At 32.8% G+C, this 21,569-nt stretch overlaps 1 protein-coding gene across 1 annotated transcript in view; it reads right to left on the bottom strand.

Annotated features, from left to right (window-relative positions):
• Positions 1–11,398, bottom strand: part of LOC111043490 (inosine-5'-monophosphate dehydrogenase) — a 64,879-nt gene extending 53,481 nt beyond the window's left edge. Inside the window, exons 1-7 of the mRNA XM_022328451.2 lie at positions 11,098–11,398; positions 10,831–10,929; positions 10,275–10,323; positions 4,823–4,924; positions 2,947–3,075; positions 2,247–2,402; positions 1,334–1,621 (exon numbers count right to left, since the gene is read on the bottom strand). Coding sequence (XP_022184143.1) covers positions 1,334–1,621; positions 2,247–2,402; positions 2,947–3,075; positions 4,823–4,924; positions 10,275–10,323; positions 10,831–10,928 — 822 coding nt within the window. The 5' untranslated portion in view covers position 10,929; positions 11,098–11,398. The remainder of the gene's footprint in view (positions 1–1,333; positions 1,622–2,246; positions 2,403–2,946; positions 3,076–4,822; positions 4,925–10,274; positions 10,324–10,830; positions 10,930–11,097) is intronic.
• Between the last annotated feature and the right edge of the window lie 10,171 nt (positions 11,399–21,569).

The raw sequence follows: 21,569 nt of genomic DNA, 5'->3' as shown, positions 1-21,569 counted from the left end.
TTCCAATACACAATACGTGTGCTTTTCCAAGGTGTCAATCAGCATTATGAATTTAGCAATTTAGCTATCATAGAATAAGAATACAGAAATTGAACGTTTGTCGCCATGTTAAGGCTGTGCAAAGGCTAAAAATAAACTTTCTACTGGTGATATTTTTCAAATTTTTTCGATTAGTATATCATCAAGCTATCAAAATGAAAAGGTTTTCTCAGGAAAACATTTTTCCGATCATTACTTTTTGGGATATGAGCGCTTAAAGTTTATTTTTTTTGGGACAGAACATTTCAAATTCGGTAAGAGATAAATCCACGAGATTCAGAGGATAAATTCTTCATGGTATTGTTTAATTGAATAAAACAAACATTTTCTGAAAATATAAATTTTCGAGAAAGTATTCAATTTACTAAAAATGACAAAAAAACTTTCAGTTGTTATTTTTACTCATTTTTTGTAAATTTAATAACTTTCTCAAAAATTGATATTTTTTAGAAAAATGTTGTTATAATTTATCAACAATACCATGAAGAATTTATCCTCTGAATCTCATGGATTTATCTCTTACCGAATTTGAAATCTTCTGTCCCAAAAATTTAAACTTTAGGCGCTCATATCTCAAAAAGTAATGATCGGAAAAATTCGTTTCCTGAAAAAACTTGTTCACTTTGATAGCTTGATAATATGCAAATCGAAAAATATCACCAGTAGAAAGTTTATTTTTAGACTTTGCACAGTCTTAGAGACAGAATTTTCAACCTCTGTCAGCGCTATCTGTGGAACCGCTTGAATTTCCCCTTTAGTGTTATACGGCAAGAATCTAGCGCTCCATGACTTGAAATAACAGAGCTACGTGGACGACTGGTTTGAACTAATTCTTTTATCTCATGAGAAATCTACTTGCATAAGCTTCCTCTATGATTTTATTCTACTCCAGCAATTCGGGTTGACGCCATTATGAATAGTTAGTCTAATTACACACACATCGATTTTTTGCCGTCCTTTAAATTCTATTAGATTGAGCATAACTTGGCAAACATTTGATGTGTATCTGAACACATCATGTGTTTTCCAAGTTCCATTCAATCTCGTTGAATTCATAAGGAACGCAAAATATCGTACGTCAAAAAATCAATGTGTCTGCAACTGGCTTTACAGTGATTTCCAACCACCTAACTTAGTCACGAACAGCAATCGTAGTTGTTTAGTTTGATTATATTATGTTAGAAGGGGGTATCCAGACTTTATAACTAAGATTAATTATTGATCATTGTGAAATATTGAATTTTGAACGGAATTTGAAAAATATATTAGAGGAGAATTGCACTATAATATTTACCAAAACAACGACATCGACTCCAGCGGCAGCAAGGAGTTTGAGCCTTTCTTTATCATCAGCTCGTGTTCCAATCGCAGCTCCAACAAGCAACTGTTTATTTTCATCTTTGGAAGCATTTGGATAGTTTCTAGACTTTTTTAAATCGGTGCGAGCAATCAATGCCACCAATTCTCCATCGTCATTAATAATGGGTAGTTTTCCCTTTTTCGACTTTTCTAAAATACTGTTGGCTTCCTCCAATGTTACTCCCAAATTTGCTGAAACAATATCTTCTACTTTGGTCATAATCTGGAACAAAATTAGTAGAGTCAGAAACATTGTATGTCATTGATGAATTAATGCGTAATAAATCATAAGGCATAGGAAATAATTGTCAATTGATTTGTAATAAAATTTACTAAAAAAGGTATTCTTGTAAGTTTTTTTTAAATAAACGGTTTTTATGTTATATAAGAAATACATTTAACCGGCCGCCATAAGGTTTTATGAATTTTAAAAATTTAGTTTTGTCAAGTTGTCTTAGCATAATTAATGTTTGTGCAAGGTTTCACTTCCGTATGCTCAGACATTATTTTTAGAAAAAATGGTTAGTGAAAATAAAATGGCAGCTGAGTGAGTAATTAAGGACTTTCGGACATTTTGAAATTATATTTAGATATGTTTCGTACCCAGGAACAATGACCTAGAATATTGATAGGGAGTTCAAAAACACCTGTATACTCAACTTTATTAAACTTTTATATAAATTTTGTTATGAGTTAGTTCAATATTAAGCTTTGAAGTTTGAGTTGAACGACCTTTAAATCAGCCTTCATCTAGATACATGATTATATTGATGTAGGCCTACTGATAAGTGATACACTGAAGAAAATATATTAGTAATTGAGTAATAGCATGGCGGAAAACAACTTACAGTGTCCAATTTTACATTCTTATCCTGCTTATCCTCTAGAAAATCAATGTCTCGAGATGTGACAATTCCAACCAAACGACCTCCTAGTTTGCCATTATGTGTAACAGGAAATCCACAGAAACCGTGCTCTTTCTTTAGATTAAATACATCCAATAGCTGGAAAAGGATACAAACATTAATGATTGTGACAAATTCCATGTGCCATAAGAGTGATCGTTCTATCTATTAACCTTGGGTCACCCCATTCAAAATCGAGTCGCCATGTAGTGATTATTATCAATTATTATTGCAGAGAGCCTTTTCATGAGTAAACTCATAAGCAAATTAATTTTATAATTTTGATACCTTAAAACAATAATGTAGCCTAAATTAATATCTTTTGAAGTGTATTACATTGTTATTGAATTATGTAATGGCATATTGCCAAACATTTAGAAAATGCACCTGCACTCGAAGAATGAATGAGTAATATAAGTGAATATAGGCCTACATAAATAGAAAGAAAAATAAAAATCTTAGTACGGTACCCTTTTTGAAATATTTAATCACAACATGTTTCGGACATTGATGCCATTTCCAAGTCACCATGTTGTGATTGAATATTTCAAAAAGGGTACTGAGATTTTTATTTTTCTTTCTATTTCTATAAAAGTAGCTCTATACAGAAAAGAGGTGAATATATATATATATATATACATACTGTGTTATCGGGACTAATGACAACCGGGTCTCTGATGAATCCATGCTTGTATTTCTTCACTTTGTGTACTTCATTTGCCTGGTAAGCTGGAGTGCAATTATGATGGATGATACCAATCCCTCCGCAAAGCTGGATAAATTCATCTCAATTAGTAAAAAAAATCAAAACATTACACAAAAAGTTCAACAGAATACTTGTCAGATTTATTTATTCATTTCATTTCAACCACTGACCTCCTACAAAAGTGTATGGATTTGTAAAATTTATACTACAAGAAAATGTGTGCTATCCTCATAAACCTCCATCTTGAGGTTTGTAATATTCATTGAACTCCTCGACTGAATATGCACCAATTGCCAGCAGCTTCCCTCTCAATTGAATTCTAAATTTACTTCCTAATATGCTTGGGAGTGGAAGAACTTCAAGATCTCTGGAGAAGGGCCGACAACTTGTTCGAATTGATTTCCCTCACGGCTCACTTCTGTAATCTGAACACCTCCACCACACCACTACAATTTCCCCCAGAAAACAATTCCGTAGAATAGGAGTGAGTGGAACAGAGAGAAATAAACACTTCTAAGAGCAGTCGAATCCAAGGTAGCTTTTAGGTTTCTCAGAACAAAAATTGCAGAGTTAAGATTGTTTTTAGGCATTCCAGATGAGGTCTCCATGTGAGGCTAGAATCAATCACCACTCCTAGCACTCTTATCTCATTTACCGATTCTATATTTTGGTCATTGACTTTCAAGCTACCTGCTTTTGTTGTCCGGAAATGTATTTCTTTTGTTTTATCTTTATTCGAAATTAAAATGTTAGCAGATGGCTATTCTCAATTTAATAATTGTTGCTTTGCTCTCTTCTTCTGCATCGCACTGACTGTTGTTTTTAGTAGGATACTAACATCGTCTAACATATAATTATCGTATAACATAATATACTAACATATTGTTGGAGTTTATCACTACTGTATCTTGTTGAAAAAAGCAGAATATACTTTTTACGTTTTTAATGCACTAAATGATAGCGTTTAGTGCACTAATAACACATTATTCAATTCAGAGCATAGATGTTTGGACAGTACGAGTAAGTCGGATTGAATATCGATGCCACTAAACATTTTTGCAATTATAATAATATTTGGAGCATTGATATAGATAAACTATTTTCTTTACTTATTCATATAGGGTGAGGGGAAATGAGGTAACCTTGTACTATTCCTCTCCCAAATTTAGATAAGGTCATACATAGTCCGAAAAAGTTTAAGACTTGTAGTTCTTCACCTTACAAAATGTTCAGTCCTTGAATAGTTCAACAAAGTAGATTAATATCTATATAGATATATAGAAGTTCGAAGGCGAGCTGAAATCTGCATATCAACCTGACCGTACCCAATCTGTTCTTACCCAAAGAAATGCTTACATGAAGATAATTCAGGATATTAGTATGTATTGATTAATTTATTAAATCTGGAATATTTCATCAATTTAAAATCTTAGGTTTCTTCAATAAAATCCACTGCACCAATACAACTGAACAATGCTTTTTGCTAAACAGAATATACGTTTTGTTCAAGAAATGACACATGACAAAATACATAATTACGCCTTAGATTCTCGATGGATCCTCAAAAATCAGTTGTTAAATCATGTATGATATTCATGTAAACATGATGTACACGCTTTTTGTGTGTTCAAGAAAAGTTGTAGGAGAAAAGTTAAAAGCACTATAATTTTGTAATAGAAGAAAAGTGATGAAAAAACATGAAATATTAAATTTCCAAAATTAATTAAAAACATTCTCATCAGAAAGTTGGGCTGTAGTTGACAAGATATTTAATTACAATTGAAATGTTCAACAGTTTCTGTTAAACACTTACCGCCATTGCAATAGCCATGTTGGATTCGGTGACTGTATCCATGGGACTAGAAACCAAAGGAGTTTGTAGAGAAATCTTTCTGGTCAATGCCGATGTCAAGTCCTGCAAACATTATTCTATAAGTTAGTCATGAAATTAAACAATTGAAGATCTGGCAAAGAAGGATTCCATGTTTTTTAAACATTCAAGAATTTGTACTGTAAGGTTTTAGTTTTGTTTATTTTCGTCATATAACACTACAAAAATCAAGCAAAGCTTGGTAGTATATGACACGTCAAAAATATTGAGTACAGTACTCAAAAAAAGTAATTATAAAAGAGAAAAAAATCAGAACAAGCACAGGTGTTAAAAATATGCTTGCAAAAAAATACATACACGCATTTTGGTAAAGCTTATAAGTAATTAGAATCTTAGTTATTTTTCAATAACACTGTTCAAAATAAATGCAAGAGGACTGTAGCACTCCAAACTGGACACATATGTATCTAATTTTAAGGCTGTTTCAACCACAATACAAGAATAAGAAAACAATACTAATCAATTCAAAGTTTTATTTACAATAAAACAATTAACCGCACTAAATAGATAAAAATAAAATAAGTAGAGAAAATTACATATGAATATTACAACTTGATCTCCTCCATAGTATTTGATTTAATTTTAATCTTGTTTTGAATTGTTTATTTCCAGAATGGGTTATACGGACATGAACAAAACAATTTTTACTTCGTTGAATTTATTTTGAAACCTTGAATGAAATCCTCAATTCCTCATAGTCCCATAATTCCAACCTTTTTCAATTCAAATTAATGACATCATTGTTTCAATTCAATCAGCAAAGCATAAAAATATTCTGGACACAAGTAGCAAACAAAACCTCATTAGATTCTGGTGCTCTGAAAAAATAAGTAAATGTTCGTCTAGTAGTCACTTCATTAAATGAAGTGAAATCCTACAATAATATATACACTCAAATACTTCATTATCAATCAAATAAAAATTGAAGCTAGATGTAACTGCCAAGTATTGAAAATATAACACCATAAGTATTTGCTGGATTTATTTTTATGCATAAGCCTACTTAGTATATTCATCACTTTTTTTATTTTCAAACCACGAGAAGGGCGTCCTAGAAGAATAATGGTGTTTGTTAAACTGGAAATAACCAGTTCATAGATTAAGATCATATCATAAATAGTATGTCATTTCGTGAGACTCTAAAATTGAAACAGAGAATTGGATCTTGAAAAAATTTTCGAGTAGTGATAGCTAAAATAGGAAAGCTAGTTGAAAATAACTGTATCAGATTTAAATTTAATAAATTCTTCAGTGCAATATATATTGTTCGGATACTTGATATTGATATTATTGGAAGTATTGATACTCTTCTTTAATGCGAGAATTAGGGAGAGGATTACATAACTAGGTGCAGCCAAGAATTACATAACCAATCAATGTACAGTTATGTAATGAAGGAGAAGAATCCTTACTATTCTGCGGACTGGTTTATATCTTCTCACGATGGTAGCAAGGTCAACAAGCCTACCTAGTTAGTTTGCCATTTAATAATTATTGTGATATATATATATATATATATATAATATATATATATATATATATATTATATATATATATATATATATGAATATATAAAATCACTTCACTTGTATGGGCTACTTTATTAAAATCAATAAGAACAATATAAAAACATGGATTGCCCTTTTTAATTAAAAAAATTTAAAACTTTAAAACATTTCAACAACTAGTTTCGGCCTACTTTGGCAATTTTCAAGTTTAATTGCAAAAATAAACAAGATGATACTAGATAATATGTTCATAGGGCCTCTATACTTATTTTCATATTATTTATTTACTTCTTATTCATTTTTTTGGTTGAAATGATCTAATTTTAATCATATCTACTTTTAATTCTATCAAAAATAAGATTATTCAAGTCGAACATATTCAGGCTTTAAAATAAATAAAAAATACTACTCAAAAATCGGCGTTTGCCGAACATTTAATTGAAACTAATCATAATTATATCGATCTAAATTCTAATATGAAAATATTAAGATTTGTTAGCAAAAGTAATAAATTGAATATAAAAGAAGAATTTTATATCTATGAAACTGCAAAATTAAATAGGAATAATTTAATAAATATAATTCGACTTGAATAATCATCCTATTTTTGATAAAATTAAAAGTAAATATGATTAAAATTAGATCATTACAACCAAAAAAATAATACATAATAAATAGATAAATCATATGAAAATAAGCCTATGTACATATATTATCTAGTATCATCTTGTTTATTTTTGCATTTAAACTTGGAAATGGCCAAAGTAGGCCGAAACTACTTGTTGAAATGTTTTAAAGTTTTAAATAAAAATAGTAGCCTACTTCATAATTTTGTTAATGAATAAATTATAAATATAAGTTATGAACTGATCTGGAAAGGCACTTTCATGAAGGTTCTTTGTGTCATATAATTCATCAGGAAATTTTCAATGATTAACATTAAAGTTATATCCAAATAGAAATGCGTGAAGTTACTTTATCTGCGTTAACCATAGAAGTAGCATACATGAATCAGTATACGATTACTCCATGTTTGAATGGATAATGTTGTAGTGTTTCTACAACGGTACGACACTATACGACACTATAAGTTAGCTGTTTTAAAATATTCAATTGTTGATGACGGTTATTGATTTTTGTCAAGTTTTACAGCTAATAAAATTCTTGATTTTTGAATAAAGATATGAAGCCGGGTATCAGATTGGATTTGATAGTAGCGGAGAATTTACTTCTATATTGAATACCCCAGCTATACCTACCTACCTGTGTTATAACGCAGCTATAGTGAGGTCCACATTATAATGGCAGTGTACGATTGACAATACTGTGGCTGTCCTTTTCTATCATACAACAAAACAGACAGCACTATCTCTCTCTCGCTTTGCAATGTTGTCTATTTGCCAGAATATTTTATATTCACTTTTGACAGTGACTGTACAAAACTGACCAAAAATTCTCAGCCGCCATTTTTTTCATTCTATCAAAATACTTGAGTACACAAGTCGTATAATTGTATGAATGTATAAATGTATTTTTAAAACAATGAAATAATTTTTAAACATTACCGTATGAGAAACACAAATTGAAATACCTGAAATGGAATTTTAAAAGTTGATAACTAACCATCCTAGACTTCATCCATGATTCAGTTAGACTACCCGTATAGGTTAGACCTACTCCTACCGGTATAAATAATATTGAAAAGTTATTTGAGAATTAATCCATTGAAATTACTTATTTTTGAACAGGATTTCTATTTTTCTATTATTTTTAAAAGAAATTGGAGTAGAATATCCACCAAATAACTCAATTTCTGTTGTTTTGAAATTCAGATTGTTGTGTCACAGCTTTTTAAATTAGCCGCCATTTCAGGTTTGTATAAAAAATAAAAATCTTATCTCAGTTATGAAAGCAAATTTTTGAATCAAATTATGAAAAAATATATTTCTTTGATTAATTTGACATTAAATTAATTATTTTATCAAGGAAATTATAATTATTATTAGATTAAATTTAATGGGATGAATTGAATAACAACTGTGTACAGTCAGTGGCAAAATGGAGAGACTTGGCAACGTTTTTCTCCTATCTTTCTTCACTGCCATTATAACGTGGACCTCACTATTATAATATGGGGAATATTGAGAGGTTTGTATTGTAGTTTTTTTGTGCCTTTCTTTCAGGTTGTTGAACTGATCAAAATTGGACTAAATTTTTCCAATATGAACTCACGTTAACCTTGTTCTTGATAATTGAATAATTTATTCATGCACAAAGTAAGCACCTAAATTTTGTGTTGCCATAAAAGATTTGCTAACTTGCTCCTTATCCATCCAAATTATCGTAGTCTTCTAGAATTTCCATAGTACTGGCTTGAATTTCGTAATGAAATTAATGCAAACGTATTTAGAAATGTATTTTAACTGTGTGACCCCACGACGTTTTAACCTGAAATTATTAGGCCGGGTGCTCCACGTGTTTTCTTGCAAATCGGAAAATTTGAGTGGAAGAGCGGCAGTTCTAATCGAGTCGTCACCGCGAGAAGAAGTGAGTAGTCGCAGAACAAGTCTCGGTCTCTAATTTAGGCTTCGGCCTAATTAGATGAAAAATCTCCTTATTATTTTATTTTGTATAAATTAAAAGCATGTAGTCTGAAATATTGTACCATAGTTGAAAATGTAAGCGTGAGTGATTGTAAGTGCCGATTTATTTGTTAAATTTTCAATTTAATGGTGAGTGCCAAAATTATTTTATTAAGCTCAAATAGATTGACCACATAAATTGACCGAGGCCCTAAATTTATTGTATACTGAGTTAGCAAATTCTTGACTAAATATCAATTATGAATAATTGCGATAAATTAGTAATTTGAGAAATATTATTTGAAATTAAATTTTTTAATGTTGTAATATTGAAACAAGTAATTGAATAAATAACCGGATTGATTACAGTGAATATTATAATTCGATGTAACAGAATTTCAAAGATAATTGTATAATTCAACTAATAAATTAATATCAGTAGCATTTCTACAAAATCTTTTATTTTACGTTCCTGGCTCGTGATAAGTTACTTAGTTGCTAAAACAGGTATTGTTAATAGTGAAGATCTTGGCATTTGCATGAACGAATCCATCCAAAGCTCCCAACCGTGGATTCAAATAATTTGAACAAGTTTATAGTTAAGAAGAAATTTTAAAAGCAATTCTTTTTCTTCATCTTTTTTTGTTACAAAATAGGGTGCTAACAAAGTCCCTGGCCTCCCACCCGTTACAACAATGACAGGGGTGGGGTATTGGTTATATAAATACCTCCAACTATTACACTATAAGAAACACCCCATATGGGTCTCCGCTTCACTTTGAAAAATATTATTTTTTCAAATTATGTTTTTAACTTTATGGAAATCAAGTGTTGGATTGAAATGAAAACTCAATCATGGCCTAACGTTATAAGGTCCACGTTATAATGGCAGTGGAGAAAGATAGGAGAACAACGTTGCCGATCGTCTGTCTTGTCAATGCCTTCTATAGACGGTACAGTAGCTAATACAGGTTTATCGATGTAATAGTAACTTAACTGTTCATTCTCGTTAAAAATAATCAATTATATTTAATTAAGCAAGAAATTTTATTTTTCAATAATTTGATAATGAATTTTCATAATTAAGATGAAATATTTTGATAATTGATTAATTCTACATTGTTAAAAGACGATCCGGCAACAAAGCAAAGCGAGAAAGAGATAACGCTATCCTCTTTGTTGAATGATAGACAAGGATAGAAATACCATTGCTAATCAAACACTGCCATTATAATAATGCCATCACTATAGACTAATGAATGCTTAAAATAACATTATACTCACCACTTCATCGGCAGTGAAATCAATGAATCCAGGCAAAATGATGAAGTCACTGGAAATGAACAGAATAAATTACTAAGTTATTTAATACAACAAAACTATAGCCTAGGCCTAAAATTAAATAGCATTGATCAATGATTCAAGCGTTCAAGTGTTGAAGCTTAGCCTATGTCTTTGACTACAATGACTTAGGCCTAACTAATAAATAATTACTGATATTTCAGGATCCATATAATCGGCACAGCACTTTTTCAAAGCAGTAAATGCTTTCTTCACCCACCAGACACATTATTTTCTCTTTGAATTCGGTAAGTATGTACGGTATCTCATGATTGCAATTGAAAATGTAATGAGAGATGTATAGGCCTAGACTTAAAGCGGCTATGATAAAAATATCGCTTTCAACATAATCGACCAATTGGAATACTGAATACTGTCCTCATAAATTGAGATACAAAAGAATTAAAGGTATAGTGGTGAGAGAGAGGCAGGAAGAGATGAAACCTTATGACCTATGAGTGAAACATGTAGCCTAAATTATTCGTAACTAATAACTTACTTGTACGTTAATCCATCGCCGTTTCCAAAAAGACTTGCTCCGCTGAGTCCATCTTCAGGAACGTAAGCCACACCAGCACTAATAAAATGATCTGCCATTCTAAAACAATGAAACGTTAAGAGGTTAGTTTTAAGAATTCTCAACAATTATTACCGTACTCTTATCAAGAGTGAATCAAATTATTCTGAAGCAAAAATTTTCACGACCCTTATTCGTGAACTTACAGAGAACTGTGAGGTGGAAGGATTGATTTTGAGAATAACTTACGTAATAAGCCTGTTGTTAATGAAGCCTGTACATAAACACACGTGGAAAATCAAGAAACAAAAATGCCTCCCATTACAAAACGAAAATACAAACTACACAGATCACAGACACAGACTAAAGACTGAAAACTGGACTAGAACAGCAACTTCTCTTTGTCTCAGAAACAGAGTAACGGCCAGCAACAGTCACAGTTATAACATAGTTATTTAAAAGTATTCTTTGAGTATCTATAGTGAGGTCACGTTATAATGGTAGTGTTCGATTTGCAATGGTGTTGCTATCCTTGTCTATAGTTCAACAAATGTGAAAGAGTTAGGGGTTAGGTTTTATTTAGGTTATACTTAATAATGTTTTATTAGGATAGGTTAGGTTTTTGCTTTAAAACTGCAATATGCTAGAAGGGGCTAGGGTCTAGGTAGAGTTATGTTTTTTGATGTATCAAAGGTAAAAGGATAGGTTAGGGGGTTAGGATTTTGCTTTGAACCACATGTTTGTGAACATGTTCATGAAATGAACCACATGTTTATGAACATGTTCATGAAATGAACCACATGTTCATGTTTGGTTCTAAAGATGACGAATAGATCTAAAGTATTAAATGTGAAAGGGTTAGAGGTTAGGTTTTATTTAGGTTATATTTAATAATGTGTTATTAGGATAGGTTAGGGTTTTGCTTTGAAATTGCAATATGCTAGATGGGGCTAGGGTGTAGTTAGAGTTATGTTTTTTGATGTTTCAAATGTGAAAGGATAGGTTAGGGGGTTAGGATTTTGCTTTGAAATCTAAATTATTAAATGTGAAGGGGTTAGGGGTTAGTTTTTTTTTGTATTATATCTAATAATGTTCCATAAGGTTAGGTTAGGTATTTGCTTTAAAATTGCAATATGCTAGAAAGAGCTAGGGTCCAGGTAGAATGATGCTTTTTGATATTTCAAAGGTGGAAAGATAGCTTAGAATTTTGCTTTGAAATATTGCAATATGCTGGAAGGGATTAGAGGGTTTTCAAATAGTTATGTTTATTGATGTTTTAAATGTAGAAGGGGAGGTTGAGGGTTCGGTTTTTGTTTTGAAATGACAATAATTATGCTGACTTGGTTATAGTGTTGTTCAACATCAGTTAAATAACAACTGTTATATTTTATTAATTATATTTTTCAAAAGTACTCTTTCTTTTATTAAATAAATTTATAATATATTGATTATTATATTGAATTTGATGATAAATCATCATTGGATAATAATATCTTCATCAAATAGAATGACGATTGGCTCCAGTTACAGTGCTCGGTAACCATCATCACAAAGAACGTTACATTCAAAGAACTGACTGAATGGAACGGGAAAAACCCGTTGCTAACGCATGCGCGATACGGTGCTGTCTAAGACAGACAGTGGTTTGTGACGAGAACAAGAAAGGAAGAATGATTGTTATCGTTATGAATATCGTTAATGCCAGGCGGAACCCAGTCACAAAAAGATCCCTGCTATTAAAATAAATTGCTCGATTTCAAAATGAATAGTTTTTCACTTCTTCGAAGATGGTCAAGAAGTAGCAAGGTTTATAAACACCTTGGTTCTATAAGTAGCAAGGTACTGTATTTATAGAACTTGATAAGTAGTAGTGTGGTTAACTTCACTGTGAATTCCAATCCAATGGTTCACTGCAAACACTAACCGATGGATAAAAACATGGCCATTTAAAATTCCAGACAGGCCTATAGTGAGGTCCACGTTATAATGGCAGTGAGGAAAGATAGGAGAAAAACTTTGCCAAGTCTCTCCATTTGCCACTGAGTATACACAGCTGTTACTCAATTCATCCCATTAAATTTGATATGATAATAATCATCATTTCCTTGATTAAATAATCAATTTAATCAAGAAATTTTTTTTCCATAATTTTATTCGAAAATTTGCTTTTATAACTGAGATTGGATTTTTATTTTTATACAAACTTGAAATTTTTTTTCTATTGGTCAATACTATAGCCATATAGTCTAAAGACTAATGAGCTAATTTTTTTTATCCTAAATTACTACTTGGAAAATTGAACAGTGAATTTCTCATTAGAAACTCTTACTGCTATTGTTTAATTAATATGTACACTTATTGACTGCACTATAGAAGCTAGATTCACTCAATCACTGCTCTGCTCTTTCACTGGACACTACTTGAACAAGCACTACACTAGTTCAAACGGTTTCCTCCTTTTGAGCCTCCGCACCAACCCTCCATTGTCTAGCAGCTGGATCGCCTCGACGTTGTCATGTTGGTGCAGTCGCCCCTCGTGCCTCTCCGCATGCCTCTGGATCACGGTGGACACCAGATCGACGTGAAGCTCTCTATGAAGATTGCTGTTCCTGACATACCAAGGAGCATCCACAATGTTCCTTAGCACTTTGTTTTGAAAACGTTGAATGACATTGATGTTGCTGTCTTTGGTACACCCCCAAAGTTGTATACCATACGTCCATACTGGCTTTAATATATGTTTGTACAGAAGTACTTTATGTTTCGGATTGAAAGGACGGAGTTTCTTCCAATCAGCCAATACAGCTTCTTATATTTGATTCCAAGCTCTTCTCTCTTCGTCTTGACATGGGCCTTCCAGCAAAGCTTTGCGTCCAAGGTCATACCTAGATACTTGGCATCATTAGCATATGGTACAACTTGGTTGTTGATAGTTATTGGTATGGGCAGGTCTTTCTTATTGGTAAAATTGATGTGAATCGACTTTGTTTCATTCAATTTCATTCTCCACTTTCTAGTCCAATCTTGAATTTTGTTGATGGATCTCTGTAGTTTCTCTGTTGCAATATGAATATTACTGTCTACTGATAATATGGCTGTGTCGTCTGCAAATGTTGCTGTAGTATTCTCATCAAGGCTGGGAATATCGCTGGTATAGAGTAGGTAAAGAACTGGTCCCAGAACACTGCCTTGAGGAACTCCTGCTTTAATTTCGTTCAAATCAGAATATGAACTTTCATGCCTGACCCTAAAGTATCTGTCAGTGAGATAGGATTGTAATATATCTGTATATTGCTTTGGTAGCACTTTTTTGAGCTTGAAAATGAGACCTTCATGCCATACTTTATCAAAAGCTTGCCGTATATTAAGGAAAGCTGCTGAACAAACTTTTTTCTCTTCTAAGCACTTCTCTATTACATTTATAATCCAATGCACTTGATCTATTGTTGAGTGTTTTACTCTGAAGCCAAATTGGTGATTTGGAATTATGTGCTGTCTCTCAATTATTGGTTTTAGCCTACTAAGTAAAATCCTTCCAAACAACTTGGATAGGACCGGTAACAATGATATTGGCCTATATGATGATACTTCATGTGGCTCTTTACCTGGCTTCAGTGGCATTATAACCTCTGCTACTTTCCATATTCCTGGTACGAATCTTAGTCTGAAAGAAGCATTCAAAATGTTTGTTAATTTCACTATTGCTTTCCTTGGTAGGTGTTTGAGGACTGAGCCGGTTATCATGTCAAATCCAGGGGATGTTTTGTTATTCAGATTTCTTATTTCTCTTTTCACTTCTTCTACTGTGACACGCATTATTTCTTGATTCGGCTGTAAGATATTCTCATCCGCTTCAAAAGTTTTCGTCTTCACCTGAGTTGATTGGCTGGAAAACATTTACAAGATGATCCGCAAATGTCTGTGCCTTTTCATCACTACTCCTTGCCCATTGTCTGTCCTGCTTTCTGAGAGGAGGAGATTGTTGAATGGTTCATTTTATTTTTTAGCTGCCTTCCAGAGTGAGTAGTCCATGTGCTGCATTCTGCTGTCAAGTTTCTCAAGTAACTATTAATTGATTCTTCCTTGATACATTGAATCTCTCTCCTTAGTTCTTGAGTTAAATTGTTCAAAACTCTTTTGTCTTGGGGAGAACGTGATTGCTGCCATCTCCTTCTAGCTCTTCGTTTTTCAACAATCAATTCTCTGATTTCCGCAGGGTAATTATTTCCAGTGGTTCTTCTTCTGATTTGTGGGGTATTACACCATGCTGCCTGTTGGATATCAGTCACAAACTTCTCCAACTCCCGATCAATATGTTCTTCGTTCCTTAATGGTGAGTTCAATTCTATTCTTTCCTCCAGCATCTGTTGGAAGCCATCCCAATCAGTGCGGCTATTGGCTAACGCTGGACAAGTATTTTCCTTTCGTAGAATTGAATCACTCAGAGTCATAATGATGGGTGAGTGGTCGGAATTAAGGTCGAAACTATCCTCTAAATGCAAATAATTAACTGATATATTTTTTGTCAGGAAGAAATCTATGAGATCTGGGATTTTCCTCGTATCGGTGGGCCAGTAGTTGGTTTACCAGTTGAAAAAGCTTCGCACCTCATCTCTTTCATTGCTTCGAAGAGCTGTCTTCCCTTGTGAGTTGTTAAGCGCGATCCCCAATGCACGTGCTTTGCATTGAAATCACCACCAAGAATGAATTTTTCTCCTAACATATCAAGCAATGTCGAATACTCCTCTCTTCTGATGGAATATCTGGGAGGACAGTAAATAGCTGCAACAACAAAGTTATAATTTACTGCTTGAACTGCTACACCTATCAATTGAATTCTATCACTTTCATGTTTCACTTCTTCATGATGTTGTAGATTGTCTCTGATAATGATGGCACTCCCACCCATCGCGACATTTCTGGGATGTAAAGCATGATAGATCTTGAAGCCTTTGAATTTGATAAACGATTGATTTGTAAAGTGAGTTTCAGATATAAGACATATATCTATTTTTTCTATGTCTAGAACTGCTTCTAACTCCTGTTGCCGTTGTAACAATCCATTCGCGTTCCACTCCATTATTTCTAGTGAATGAATCATTTGAATTTCAGTAGTCTACTATGTTCTAACTGCTGAAATTTAGATTGTAGTGAGGTGATTATTTGCTCTTGTCTATACAGTTTTGCCAAGATTAGCTGCAAAATATTATTGGTGCCTTCTTCTACTTCACTTTTTGGCTCTTCCAATTTCGATCTATTTTCTTTTGAGACAATCTGGGCGAAAGTCAATTTCTTAACTGCACTACCATTGTTTAGATTGTGAGCTTCTGTATTTTCCGTGATTTTTGGTGGGATATTTTGAATGATTTTCTTTCCTGAATCTGCAATAGGTTTTGTTTTAGTAGAGTTCCTGATTTTTTGCAATTCGATTGCAACAGTGCAACCTCGATAGCTGGCTGGATGTGCTTCACCGCAATGAATACATTTTGGTAGAGCATCGTTGGGTTTCGAACATTCCTTTGTTTGGTGTTTACCTGCACATTTAACACATCTAGGCTCCTTGTTACAATATTTTTGAGTGTGGCTGTATGCTTGGCAACGTTTGCATTGTAAAGTCTAATGAAAATGATAATTTTTGTTTGTCTATTGCAAAAAATGAAACTGTGGAAACGCTAGCCAAGTCATATCCAAGAGTGTTTTCAAACAAAGATAATGAAAAACCCATATCGAAATTTAAGGTTAGTCTGAATTTGAAGGACGACAACGTCCAGCCTATTTTTCACAGATCATACACTGTACCATATGCACTGCAGGACGAAATTGGTAATGAATTGGATAGATTGGAGTCAAAGGGAATAATTAATAAGGTGAAAACATCTGATTGGGCCAGTCCCATGGTAATAGTCCCTAAACCGAATGGAAAAATCCGTATGTGCACTGATTTTAAGGTAACACTCAATACATATTTAAAAGTAGATCAACATCCAATGCCGGTTTCTGATGATATTTTCAATAATTTTACCGGTTGTAGTGTATTTTGTCGTTTGGATTTAACTGAAGCTTATTTATAGTTAGAAGTTTATGAATCAGCAGAGATTTATTAGTTGTAAATACAATAAAGGGTCTGTATCGCTTCAATCGTTTATGTTTGGATTGTCGTCTGCTTGCGCAATAGTTCAGTCTGTAATTGAATCAATTTTAGTGGGAATCGATAACGTTTCTCCCTATTTGGATGATATTTTGATAGGGGGTAAAGATCTTGATTCGTGTAAAGAAACTTTGAACAAGGTACTGAGTCGCCTTGAAGAATACAATGTCAAGTTAAATATTCAAAAGTCTGAGTTTTTTGTCAAATCTTTAGTATTTTTAGGTTTTGAATTGTCAGCTAACGGTAGAGTACCGTCTACTTCTAAGATTGAAAAGATTTTGGCAATGCCGCAACCTGAGAATTTAACACAGTTGAAAGCTTTTGTTTCCATGTTCAATTATTATAGTAATTTTGTACATATGTGTCCTGATATCTTAGAACCATTTCATAAGTTAATGCGCAAAGATGAACCATGGTTTTGGAATTCAGACTGTATGGTTGCATTTTCAAAGTGTAAAACTGCATTGTCAGAAGCTTCACTTCTCACGATTTACGATCTAAGTAAAGAATTAGTGTTATCTGTAGATTCCAGTTCGTTTGGCGTTGGTGCTGTTTCGAGTCAAATTATTGATGGGGAGGAGCGTCCGATTTCTTTTGAATCGGCGACATTATCGCCAGCCACAAAGAAATTATTCACAGTTGGATAAGGAAGCGCTTGCTATTATTTTTGGAGTGAAAAAGTTTCATAAATATTTGTGGGGTAGGAAATTTACTATTTGTAGCGATCACTTACCATTGAAAACTCTATTTGGAGAAAATAAGAAAATTCCAGTAATGGCTTCATCCAGACTGATGAGATGGGCTGTTATTTTATCAGCATATAATTATCAAATTGTACATAAGAAAGGAGTTTTGATTCCTCATGCTGATGTATTTTCACGTTTACCGTCAGCTTGTAGTGTAGAAGAGCATGAAGTTTGTTTCATTTATTTATCAACGCTGTGCCGTGCTACCAATTCTTCCTAAATCGGCTGGATAGCATTTCACACCTATTAACCTAAGGATAGTTGTCGGCTCCAATGTAATAGATTCTTGATAAACTATGAATGGATCTATCGCCTATGAATGAGAAATCCAATTTTCAGAGTAAATGAACTTATAATCTTCAGATGAATTTTGGCAATATACTACATAAATACACAAAGAACAATATCTTACAAGCCTAAGCATCTAAAGTAACTACGAACTAAGTACTTATCCAGTTTATAGTTGAAAAACAGTGGCTATTGGCTTGTATACACAATGAACAATATACGGACAAAATAGAACACTATAAACTGTTCAAAACTCAATTTAAAACATTAATAAATTCACTTAAACGAAAATTATTTAAAGAGCACAAAATTACAACGCACACAGCCAGCCATTTTTCTAGAGTAGAGAGAAGAAAGCACAGGAAAAAACCTCTACCAGGAAGAGAGCAAAGCTTCTAGACACCTCAACGTTACGGACACGTCACCAAAAAATTATAAATTACAAGTTTAGAATTCACATTTTATATTTGTTCTCAATAAAACTTTATTTTGAAACTGTTATTTTAAATTTTTATATATCATCTCCATTTAAATAAACTATTTATATATTAGTTCTATCAACCCAGCCTCGGTGACACCATGGAACAATGCAACAATCATTTACGATAAAAAATTCTCAGTCAAAAAGTTTGTCTGTATATCGATGACTCTGATATTTACTATAAAGTTTCATAGATCTCGAATTGAAGATTCGATTCCAATGTGAGAAAAAATGTAATATTACAAATACCCCCCTCTTGACATTAAAAAAATTTTACTGTTTGAAAATTGTTGAAATTAAATTTGAGAACAGTAACAATTTTTTCTATAAAAACATTACATGTCAACTATAATTGAAAATTATTATAAAAATTCATCAATAACATTTGTTATATGTTTCCAAACAATATTTCAAAGTATCAAAATTACTTTTGATTTAGCTTTATAATTTAAAGGAAAATATCTCAACAGAAATTTAATATGTAAAGAATAGTTTTTTGAAATTGCAAATAAATTTAATAGATAGAAAAATTCAATTTTTATTGCATAAAAGAAATTTAGTATGTTGAATAAAAATTTATTATTATTATTATTTTTTTTTTTTTTTTAAATGAATTGATGAATTGTTACATTTAATTTTCACATAAAATTTCAATAAATCAAAAAATGTTCATTTCTTTCACTATTGACGCGGTTGATTTTATTGATGCACATTTTGGAAAACAGTCCGTTAAGGCACTCAGTATGATTTTCAGTTAAGTGTGACTCCAATGTGATAATGTTAGTGTTGGGCTGATCCGAATACTCGTAGTGTTGGGCTGATCTGGATGCACATAGTGTTGGGCTGATACTTGTAGTCGACTGATGCATATCAAACTCAATACAGGTGACATCTCAGTTAGCATTGCCTCATGCTTGTAGTAGACGGCTGCATACCAAACTCGATACAGGTGACATCTCAGTTAGCATTGCTTCATGCTTGTAGTAGACGGCTGCATTCCAAACTCGATACAGAGTCACGTAAATTTTGTATCATATTTGTAATTATACAATGTACATTTCAGGCTTGAAATGACAATGTAATTCGTTTTTTGGAAAAGAGATAGACGCTGCATACAGGATTAATTTAGGTGAGGATTAATTTAGGTAAGGTTTGGTTATTTGATATTTTCAGCTGTTCAAGGTTTAGAGTTCTGCATACAGGAATAATTTAGGAGAGGATTTTTTGAATCAATTCTTTCATGATACTGTGACTGTTATTCTGAATTCAAAGTTGCGAATGTGAACATGGATGGCAATTACCTCCAGGCAATGTAGTAGTGTTGAAGTTTGAGATACAAAGTCAGCAATAAGCGTTGGCATTGTTATTGGCATATGCTTTGGTGTCGGCATTGGCATCGGCATTGATATTGGCATTGGCATCAGCATTGGCGCAGGCATTGGCATTGGCGCAGGCATTGGCGTAGATTTTGGCATTGGCATCAGCATTGGCGCAGGCATTGGCATTGGCGCAGGCATTGGCGTAGATTTTGGCATTGGCATCAGCATTGGCGCAGGCATTGGCATCAGCATTGGCGCATGCATTGGCATCGGCGCAGGCATTGGCATTGGCGCAGGCATCGGCGTAGATATTGGCGTTGGCATCAGCACAGGCATCGGCGTAGATTTTGGCGTTGGCATCAGCATTGGCGCAGGCATTGGCATAGCTATTGGCATTGGCATCAGCATTGGCGCAGGCATTGACATTGGCGCAGGCATTGGCGCAGGCATTGGCATAGCTATTGGCATTGGCATCGACGCAGGCATTGGCGTAGATATTGGCGTTGGCATCAGCACAGGCATCGGCGTAGATTTTGGCGTTGGCATCAGCACAGGCATTGGCATAGATTTTGGCGTAGTTATCGGTGTTGATATTGGTGTTGACATTGGCGTAGTTATTAGTGTAGGCATCAGCATAGATATTGACGTAGTTATTGGTGTAGATATTAGTATAGATATTGGCGTTGATATTGGCGTTGACATTGGTGTAGTTATTAGTGTAGGCATCAGCGTAGATTTTGGCGTAGTTGAGTCACACTAGTTCGAAAATCACCCAAATGTTCTTAACACTCTTCATGGCGTTCACTTGTTGCCGATTCCGAGATTCACATGATAATTATTTCAATGTTGATGTCTGTGCTGTACCTGTTATCTTAAAATGCTTATAAACTAAAAAGAAAATTTTGATTAGGCTATCAATACAATCTAATACACATGAAAATTATTTCTAAGTATATAATCAATATAAAATGAAATCTGTTAACATCTTATTATACAGTCAGCAATACATAAATTTTGAAATATGAAGATATCAATTATAAATTTCAATATAAAAAAAATAATTTCATTTTCATTTATTCACTGTTCAAATATTTTATAAAAAGCAAATTACTCAATATTATTAATCATCGTTTGTTGGATACTATAGTTTATTTTGACTTTTCAATGTTCTAAACACAAACTACATTTCATGACAAAACTTTACTATCAATCATTAAACAAGAAATCATTCAAAACATCAATAATATTTTGCTTCAAAGGCAATCAATATTCATAATTAATCTGCATCTATGGCAATCAACATTATTAATCATTATTTTGCATCTATGGCAATCAACATTATTAATCAACACAAAAAATATTATCTCATTACTGCCTCTCTAAGTCATAACCTCTGTTATTCCTTCTTTAGGCAATAATGGGTTTCCATCTCAAAAAACAATCACATACCAGCAAAATTCTAATCAACAAACCCCACTAAAAATTCTACATACACTCCAGCATCCATTTCAAACGATAATCAATCATATCAAAATTTATAGAACAAACAGTTTTAAAATTTTGAAAAAGATATCAATTACAAAAACTTTAGAAAAATTTTAACCTTCAACTCATTTCAATTGATAATATAACACAACGTTTTTATTCAAAGAAAACATTATTATTCAAGTTAACTTTCATTAATACATCACATATATATGGCTACACAATTCATTAATACTTTCAAATTTTGAAGTTTA

This window comes from Nilaparvata lugens, chromosome X (assembly GCF_014356525.2).
Source record: "Nilaparvata lugens isolate BPH chromosome X, ASM1435652v1, whole genome shotgun sequence".
Taxonomy (NCBI): domain Eukaryota; kingdom Metazoa; phylum Arthropoda; class Insecta; order Hemiptera; family Delphacidae; genus Nilaparvata; species Nilaparvata lugens.
This window is presented reverse-complemented; position numbering and strand designations above follow the sequence as displayed.